Source organism: Myxine glutinosa, chromosome 5 (genome assembly GCF_964187855.1).
Source record: "Myxine glutinosa chromosome 5, kmMyxGlut1.1, whole genome shotgun sequence".
In the NCBI taxonomy this organism is placed as follows: domain Eukaryota; kingdom Metazoa; phylum Chordata; class Myxini; order Myxiniformes; family Myxinidae; genus Myxine; species Myxine glutinosa.
The window spans coordinates 26,802,329-26,812,497 of NC_136265.1; the positions used below are offsets into that span (position 1 = coordinate 26,802,329).

The 10,169-nt window shown below is 52.2% G+C and overlaps 1 protein-coding gene across 1 annotated transcript; it reads left to right on the forward strand.

Annotated features, from left to right (window-relative positions):
- Positions 1 to 6,479: 6,479 nt before the first annotated feature.
- On the forward strand, positions 6,480 to 8,981 carry LOC137427821 (somatostatin receptor type 5-like). The gene has a single exon (XM_068117573.2). It carries the CDS (start codon positions 6,480 to 6,482, stop codon positions 7,446 to 7,448), a length of 969 nt encoding a protein of 322 aa, XP_067973674.2. The 3' UTR covers positions 7,449 to 8,981.
- Positions 8,982 to 10,169: the final 1,188 nt, after the last annotated feature.

A 10,169-nucleotide genomic window follows, 5' to 3' on the forward strand; every position in this document is an offset into this window, starting at 1 on the left:
TCCGGCCCGGGTGAGAAAGGCCGTGGATGGAGGCGAAGATGCGGCGCTGCCAGGAAACGGGCACGATGGGGCGAGGCTGGCCCTGGGAGACGTCGCAGAGCAGGATGGTGCCCGCGAAGGAGATGTCGGCCAGGCGGAGGCCCGTGTCCGCCGTCCGGAGGGCCTGCACCGAGGTGTCGGTGGTCTGGTCGGCCGCCATGAGCGCGAAGTCCACGCCGAGGTGGACCGCGTTCGCGCTGGCCCGAGAAAGACAGTCGGCCACAGCGTTGTCTTTGCCGGCGACGTGCCGGATGTCCGTGGTGAATTCCGACACGGCGGAGAGGTTGCGCTGCTGGCGGGCTGACCACGGCTCCGTGACTTTGGCCATTGCGTAGACCAACAGCTTGTGGTCGACGAAAGCCATGAACGGGCGGCCCTCCAGGAGGTGTCGGAAATGGCGAACGGCCAGGAATAGACCGAGCAGCTCGGGGTCGAACGTGCTGTATTTTAACTCGTTCGGCCGGAGCTGCCGGCTGAAAAAAGCGAGTGGCTGCCAAACCCCGTCCACCCATTGTTCATGGACGGCGCCCACCGCGTAGTTGGAGGCGTCCGTAGTGAGGGTGATGGGCGCATTGAGCACCGGGTGAGCCAGTAGCGTTGTGTCGGCGAGGGCCCGTTTTGCGCTCGCGAAGGCCGCGTCCATGGCCATGGACCAAACGATGTCATGCTTGGCCGGCTTGCCCCGGAGGGCCTCGTAAAGGGGCCGCATGAGCTGAGCAGCGCGGGGCACGAATCGGTGATAAAAATTCACCATGCCGAGGAACTCTTGTAGGGCCTTGATGGAACGGGGTCGCGGGAACGTGGTGATGGCCTCGACCTTGGTCGGCAGCGGCACGGCCCCGGTCTTGGTGATGCGGTGGCCCAAAAAGTCAACGGTCGTCGTGCCGAAGTGGCATTTGGCCGGGTTGACAATTAAGCCGTGCTCGCTGAGGCGACCGAACAGTGTTCGGAGGTGGAGGAGGTGCTCGGCGCGGGACGTGCTGGCGACGAGGATGTCGTCCAGATAGACGAAAAGAAATGGCAGGTTGCGCAGCATGCCGTCGATTAAGCGCTGGAACGCCTGGGCCGCGTTCTTGAGGCCAAACGGCATCCTCAAAAATTCGAACAGGCCGAACGGCGTGATGATGGCCGTCTTTGGGACGTCGGCCGCCCGGACAGGTACCTGGTGGTATCCCCATATCAGGTCAATTTTGGAAAATATGACCCGTCCCGCCAAACGGGCAGAAACGTCCTGGATGTGCGGGATCGGGTACCTGTCGGGGGTGGTAGCGTCGTTGAGGCGGCGGTAGTTGCCACACGGGCGCCATCCGCCCCCCGGCTTTGGCACGATGTGCAGTGGTGAGGCCCACGCGCTATTGGAGCGCCGCACGATGCCGAGGTACTCCAACGCGTCGAACTCGGCCTTTGCCATGGCGAGCTTGGCCGGGTCGAGGCGGCGGGCCCTGGCGTAGACCGGCGGGCCCGTAGTGGGTATGTGGTGCTCGATCCCATGCCGCACTGCGACGGCCGAAAACGTCGGCCGTGTGAGGGCCGGGAATTCCGCGAGCAGGCGAGCGAACTCGTTCGCCGTCGGGAGGGCGCACGCCAGTTCGGTCAGCGCGGAGCTGCTCATCGTGCACGCCAGGGAGCTGAAGGTCTCGGCGTTGACAAGGCGACGACGTTTGACGTCGACCAGCAGCCCGTGCACGCAGAGGAAGTCGGCGCCCAGCAAAGCCATGGGGACGCAGGCGGTCACAAAGGTCCACTGAAAGCGCTGGCTGCCGAAGCAGAGGGTGACGTTGCGCGGGCCGAAAGTGCATATGGCCGAGCCATTAGCAGCGACCAAAGAGGGGCCGCAAACGGCGTCCCGCCTGTCCTGTTCGGAGGCGGGTATGACGCTCAGTTGGGCCCGGTGTCACAAAGAAAACGCCGCCCAGACGCTTTGTCCCGAATAAAAAGCAAGTTGCCCGAGTGGTCGGCGCTCATGGCTGTGAATGAACGCCGGCCCGGCCGTTTCCCAACTTGCCGAAAGTGCACGGGGGTCGGCACGTCCGAGCCTTGTGTCCAAACCTGGCGTGGTAATAACACCACGCCTGGTCAGGTGGAGGCCCCGGCCGTCGTGTCGGAAGCGGTCGGTGCGGCGTGGCGGCCGCCAGTTTCACCGGCAGTTCGGCCTCCAACCACGCAGGGCGCTCGGGCATCGTGGGCGTCGCCTCGGACGGCGGCAGGCTCCAGGTAGCCGCGCCGATGTGTTGGCCCGCCGAGGAGATCTTATCGGCTTCCCTGGCGAGGGCGCGGGGATCGGTGATCGACGTGCCAGCCAGGGCGAGGCGTACCGGGTGAGGCAGCTGGCGAAGGAACAACTCGCGGAACAGAAAATCCGGAGAGTGCTCACCGAGCTACGAGAGCATATAGTCCATGCGCTCGGACGGGCGCGTGTCGCCGAGCTCGGGCAGGTCGAGCAGGCGCCGTGCGCGTGCCGCCGGTGAGAGGGCGAAAGCGTCGAGGAGGAGCGTCTTCAGCGCGTCATACTTGTCGGCAGCCGGCGGGTGCTCGAGGAGGCTCAGGGCGTGGGCCGCAGTGGTGGAACCGAGCGCTGCCACGACGTGGTGGAAGCGGGTGTCGTCCGCGGTGATGCCTCGCAGGGCGAACTGGGAGTCCGCCTGGGCGAACCAAACAGCTGCGTGAGCCTCCCAGAAGGTAGGCAGTTTAAGAGTCACTGCCGTGTCCATGTCGGTAGGTCACCAGTGAAAGAACTGCGCTCCAACGCGAGTCGAAAGAATTGACGCGACCAAAGACGGAATTCGTCCGAGTTGCTTTATTGAAACAAAACAGCTCAGGTATTCTGACAAAAAGCCCGTTTGTCGGGCAGCAATATATATACACATTTATGTCGGGAAGTTTGCCCGGCAAAAGCTATACCGGGCATGCCCGGGTGTCAAGGGCGAGCCTTGGAAAGGCGAGTTTGGACCTGCCCGGGCGTGTTTGGCTGCGGCCTGGCAAGTCGAGGCTGGGCGTGCCCGGGCGCTCTGGACGAGCACTGGAAAGGCGAGAGCGGGCATGCCCGGACGCTCTGCGCGAGCCCTGGAAAGGCGATAGCGGGCATGCCCGGACGCTCTGGGCGAGCCCTGGAAAGGCGTTAGCGGGCATGCCCGGACGCTCTGGGCGAGCCCTGGAAAGGCGATAGCGGGCATGCCCGGACGCTCTGGGCGAGCCCTGGAAAGGCGAGAGCGGGCATGCCCGGGAAAGACGAGACCGGGCGTGCCCGGGAGGTTCGGGCGTGCCCGGGAACAGTGAGTCCGGGCATGCCCGGGAGAGGCGCGTCTGGCCGTGTTCTGGCCGGTGCAAGGCGATTGTGTGCATCCAGCGGTAACCGCTACAGAATTGTATAACAATTTATTTTTTTTGTATACAACATCGAGGCTCGTGTAAGAGCTAACATTAATCACAAAAAGACAAACTGACACATAAAACATGTAATACAGGGAGCGGGAGAAGATGGGGAGAGAGAGGGAAGCACACAAGTACAACAGTAGAGAACAGGGGCATCGGGAGATCTGTGGGAGGGAGAGGGCTTGGGGGGAGGAGGCACGTGAACGGGGGGGGGGGGGGGGGGGAGGGCGTGGGAGAGGTATAAAACACATGATGGACACTGCTCGGACACATGAACATGGAACTGAACACATGGACACTAAACACGAATGGGGACTAAACACATGGACAATTAAAGACAAGTCTTCATACACACATACACATTATACACAAATAATCAACTCACTCTTATACGCACACGCACACGCACACACACACACACACACACACAACACATACACAACACACACACACACACACACACACACATACACACACACACACACACACACACACACACACACACACACACACACACACACACACACAGTTTAAAGTGATGGTTTCACTTCTGTTCTCTTCTGCTGAAACCTTGCGAGTTTAATTTATCTTGCATTAAAAAAACCCAATCAGGTTCTGTGTTTGTGTGCTTGTACTGATGTCTGTCCGCCATCATAAGGATTTTTTTTTTTGTAGACAACATTTTTTGTCCATTTTTGTAGACAAGCTCGTGTAAGAGCTAACATTGATCACAAAAAGACAAACTGACACATAAAACATATGATAAAGGGAGCGGGAGAACAAGATGGAGAGCAGGGACATCGGGAGATCTGTGGGAGGGAAAGGGCTTGGGGGGGGGGGGGAGGCATGGGAATGGGGTGGGGTGGGAGAGGTAAAAACACATGGACACTGCTCGGACTTCCAGGAAAGAAATCGATATATCAAAAAAGTGGATCTGGGGTGAAATTAGCGGGGGTTGAAAAGATCAAGGTTTTGGATGGGGGAAGATAAGAGACGGTGGTGAACAGCTGTTTTAGAGACCTGGAGGGAGGAGTGGGATTTAAGAAAACTAGGGCATGCCCGTACTATATATATATCTAAAATTATATCCCCCCCCTCTATTTACATGAAATGGTTTGGTCCAAAGCGAACGGCTTGCGAGTACGGTGACAATCCCCCCCCCTCTATTTACATGAAATGGTTTGGTCCAAAGCGAACGGCTTGCGAGTACGGTGACAATCCCCCCCTCTATTTACATGAAATGGTTTGGTCCAAAGCGAACGGCTTGCGAGTACGGTGACAATCCCCCCCCCCTCTATTTACATGCAATGGTTTGGTCCAAAGCGAACGGCTTGCGGAGTTTGGTAAAGAAATCGCCATAGCTCGGTAACTACTTGTCCGATTAATATGAAACGTTGAAAAGGCACATCCTCGGGTCCCCAGCAATATACCTGGCAAGTTGCAAGTATATCGGACCGGTAGTTGTCGCGAAACAGCGGTCACAGACAAACACACAGACACACACACAGACACACAGAGATTACTGGAATTATAGATAGATGAGGGAGCTTGTTCCAGAGGCGGGAGAAAAAAGGAATGAAAGAGTGAAGGTGAGCAGAGAGTCTTGATTTTGGCGGTTTAACCAAAAAAAATTAGTTGATTTTAGTTGGGTTTTAAAAAAATTAACAATTGATTTTAGTTGGGTTTATTAAAAGGATGATTTTAGTTGGGTTTTAATGGCCCAAAATAACAATAAATACAGGGAGCAGGGAAGTGAAATTCGCTGCATGTGATGTGCAATGTGCGCAGAGTAAAACGAGTGTTCATTTTACGTCCATATGATGTGTAATAAATAAAGAAGATACAAGCACACCTGACACAAGGCCGAGGCTTCAGACTTCGGCACATGCTCACGAGGCTGCACCGTCGAATAAACTGTTCTAACCAGTCATTTTTGACGGGCTTTATACTGGTTTAAGTTATAAACTGCCAACATGAAAGTGCATAGATGTCACGCAATTGAACATGTCCACCCAGTGCTTTTACGTTTTGGTACTTACTGCTGCACAAATCAAGCACGAGATTGAACTCGGTGCATCAGGATTCAAATTTGACGCACGACATGAAAATCTCTCCATTTATACTCAGGTTTTCGATGCATTGAAAGCTTATTGCGAAGCGAGTAATGAAGCACAAATGAGCTGTATTATTAAATGAAAGACCAGGGGACAAACTTCCGAGGAGGGCTCGCCGTTATAACTTAAAAAACATAACAACACAGGGTCTCTAATAAAACCCGCAAATTTTCACATGGTTTCATGCAAATTTGTTCAAAAACAAATTTTCCAGACGGTTCTTTTATTATGTTTTGCCTGCAGCTCTGCATTGTTGTCAATTCTATTTTGCATGTGCTAGTTTTCTGCATTATTGTGAATTATTTAATTTATTTTGTCCAAACGGAGTGGGATTTCGTTTTCCTTCTGACATGTTTTTGAGCGATATCGGTTTTTTTTTCTTCCTCTCCAATGTCTCGCTTCCATGATGCCTTCCTTGTACCTTCCATGCATCATCTCCAGACGTCCTTTTAATATTCCTGTTTTATGGCACGTTTATAGGAAATAATAATAAAAAAATTCCAAGGGCCTGGATAATGTCCACACATTTGTTACAAACAACAGAGCATTTCGCGAGGCTATTTTATTAAAGGCAAGTGTGAGTATAAATGCGCTCCTTCCCTAGCTGCCACTTTGATTCTGATGATCACGACTTCCACTTCCCACCCACCATTGCTGTGTGCCCAGCCCGCATTAAAGCTACCCGCCCTCAAAACAAACCGTTGTCATCGTCCTCTGTGCCTCTTCGTTGCAGTTGCGATCCAGAAACCACGATCCACAGCGGTCCCTTCATTGGGCCTTGATGCTACTTTTTCGCTCGAGACCTTTGTAGAAAGGCTGGGAATGGTAGATCGGTATACTCCCGAAGAGTAGGTAGATCACCAATCCCTACATCACGAGATGTTTCCGAACTCGTCCATCGGTGCGGACAACTCAAGCCGTCTGGCGTACGAGACACCACTCGGCGAAGGAGGCATGTTGGTCATGCCTGTGATCTACTTCATGGTGTGTGCCGTCGGCCTGGTGGGGAACACGCTCGTCATCTACGTGGTTCTGCGCTACGCCAAGATGAAGACCGTAACTAACATATACATCCTCAACCTTGCGGTGGCAGACGAGCTTTTCATGCTCGGTCTGCCGTTTCTCGCCATGCAGAACGCCCTCTCTTATTGGCCGTTCGGGTCTCTCATGTGTCGGCTCGTGATGACCATCGACGCTATCAATCAGTTCACCAGCATCTTCTGCTTGATGGTCATGAGCGTCGACAGATACTTGGCCGTGGTTCACCCGATGACGTCCACAAAATGGCGCCGACCGGTGGTCGCCAAATTGGTCAACGTCGGCGTCTGGGCTTTCTCCATCGTGGTCGTCCTGCCGGTCATCATGTTCTCCCACACCAAGAACGACATGGCCATGTGCAACATTAACTGGCCCGAGCCACCTGCAGTCTGGTCAGCCGCTTTCATTCTCTACACGGCTATAATGGGTTTCTTTGCACCACTGGTGGTTATTTGCCTCTGCTACCTCCTCATCGTGCTCAAGGTGAAATCCTCCGGCGCACGGGTCTGTTCCACCAAGAGCCGACGCGCCGAGAGGCGCGTTACCCGCATGGTCACTGTGGTTGTGACGGTCTTCGCTATTTGCTGGCTCCCCTTCTACCTCCTCAACATCGTCAACATCGTAGTGCCGTTGCCTCATGAGCCTGCCGTCATGGGTCTCTTCCTCTTCGTGGTCGTCCTCTCGTATGCCAACAGCTGTGCCAACCCGCTACTCTACGCGTTCCTATCGGAGAATTTCAAGAAGAGTTTCCGGAAGGTGTTGCGGCTCAACCGAAGAGCTGGACGAGCCGAAGACGCCCTATGCCGTGACGCCCCTCAGGTGATGGCGCCGGATACCCGAATCGACCAAACATCAACTGTTGCGCAGAGCGAGGAGGCCTCCTGAGTTTCTTCTTTCTAATGCGGAGATGACATGGAGTCTGATTAGCTGGAAGATGTAATATTTAAAGGAGTGAGAAATAATTTTGATTGGAGGCCAACAATTGTTTGTGCGTTTGTTCTGCACAAGATGTACATGATCAAACATGTACTGTAGGATCTAGATGTTTGATTGTGGAATACACACGGTGACCCAAAGGGACTATTAATATTGTGAACCAGATGCGTGCGTCGACTTTGCATTCAACACAAGCCAAAGCTATCTTTCCAGAACGGGTTCTGAACCCAGTTGCGTAATGCTATAAAACGAGACGAGAGTCAGGACAAGCGATCCCATTCGAGCCATTTTTGATTGCAGTCTAGTTGCTTTGAACTTGAAAAGGAGAATTTATTTTCACTCGTTTTGGGCGTTCGCGTCCACGCACCACCAACTGTGCAGTTTTCCTATCCTATAAAAGCGGGTTTGACGTGTCCAATTGTATAATAGGAGTTCCCTTCCAAGGAACTTCAACGCAGGAGGAGGCCTTCACGCCCATCAAAGTCTGCGCTATTATTACCAAACTATGGTTGTTTGCACCGACCATTTTAAAAGCCTTTGGTATGACTCGGCCGGGGTTAAAACCAGCGACTTCCCAGCCAATCAAGAGCTCTGAATCTGGGATATTGTTCCACCGAGGCGGGATTCATCGCGATGTAGAACCTCTGCTCAAAAGCGATAAGCATTGTATGGTAAGCGGCGTGCCCTGGGCACATTGCATGGGTTAAGTGTAGTAGGTCCAATATTGCGATCCTGCGCGTGGAAGGTATGGGATGAGCTTTCTCCTTATAGGGTGAGATTGACTTTGAGATATAGGAATGGGATGGAATATAAGATCCCAAAACGCGAAAATGATACCTTGGTGGAAGTGCTGAATCTCACCGTGTTCGCCAAGTACGTACTTCATACTTGAACCACTTATTAATCGCAAGGTGTGCTTACATACTAGGCTCCCATCATCATCCCATCACGATATACCCATCCTATAGCCGATTTGTAAATGCACTCCCTCGCCCCGAATGAAGATGCTATACGTTTTCGCGTCCGAGTCGTGCTATGCAGGTGTCCACCGCAACGTGCACGTACACATATTCATCGTGTTGGCCCATACCGTGAAAAGGTGTCGTTACGTAATCCTATATCGTATATGATCTGCCCATTAGATGCTGGTTTGCATTCTAAAAGCTGATAACGTTGTATCATCACTGTGATCTACAAAGAAGATGGCGACCTGCGGAGGTCTCTTGGGCTGCGTTTATTTCCTCCTTGCTCATGACACGGTATGACAGGTGCAGGTCGCAATGTAATGAAGCTTCATTTCTTGTTGTCAATGTGTCTGTTCAGTTGCTCATGGACCTGTGTCCATCGATGTCTACGTGTACAGTGACTGTCCATGGTTCTGTCGTGAAATGTGTTTTTATTACGGTACGAGTGATCAAGAACTTCAATATTGTCTTTCGATATGTGTCTGCCGCAAAATCACGGAATAAAAGTGATGTACCCCCATTCAAAATGTGGCTTCCCCCTGGATTATTTAAGCAATTGTTCCTAGTTTTTACCTTCACCGCCGAAGGTAGATGGTGATTACGTTTTCACTCCTGTCTGTTTGTCTGTCTGTCTGTGAGCAGGATATCTCAAGCAGTTATGGACGGATCCGGACGAAACTTTGTGGACAAGTTTGGTGTATGACAAGAACGCATTGATTCGATTTTGGCGAAGATTTGGCCCTGGATACTTTACCATTGAGAGATAGGGCCAAAAACAATACACAGCAGATATCTCAAAAAGTTGTGGACGGATTGTGCCAAAAGTTGGTGGATGAGTTGTGTAGGTGACAAGAACATGCGGAATTAGATTTTGGTCCGGTCCTAATCCAGATTTGGCCTATCAGTGGGAAGCAAAACGTAAACTCTTCAGCCTGGCAGAGGTATGTGCCCTACCGAGTGTCTTTGTAGTCGACGTAGAGTATGCATTGATGGCTTGTCTCCTTTACATCTCCACTTCACAACATTCCACTCGTAATGTTCAAAGTTTCTGCTGTCATTGAGTACATCTTTCTTCCAAAGTGCATTTGCATAATTTCGCTCAAATGGAGGAATGCGCTCGTCTATGGGCTAGCACCGCAGCACCACCTCTGTGTCTCGTAGGTCCTGTGGGACCTAAAGCTCTCAAAATAATTGGAATTCCCCCTGATAAGGCCAAAGCGCAAGGTTGCTCTCACATCAGAGGGGCAGCTCAGTGGTCTCTCTGTTTTCTATCATCTATTCTTCAGCATTGTGCTGTGCTCTCTCCGTCCTCTGACCCTCCCTGTCTTCTCCAGAATGCACACGTTCTTCCAGTAACCCTTTTCAAGTTAAATTCCAAAATCCAGGCTGACTGCTCACCCTCAGCTCTTTCATTGTGATGACATCTGTTGTCATCCCCAATTCTGACCCATGTTCTTTATAATCTTTCCTTACTCCACCATTTTACTTGCTAGTTCATTTCTTCCTGTCTCCTCATCCATTCCCTCGATGTTTGCCCCATTGTGAGTTTTTCCTTGCTCTTCCCATGAGCCTCATTCATGTAAAGAAAACAGAAATGGTTTCTCACCGATGTTACAGTAACTGCAGCGTTTGTAATGAATTGTAACAGTACATGCAAGCCAATATGGGGTCAATGTCACCTTGTAGCCATAGGAAGAATTTTCAA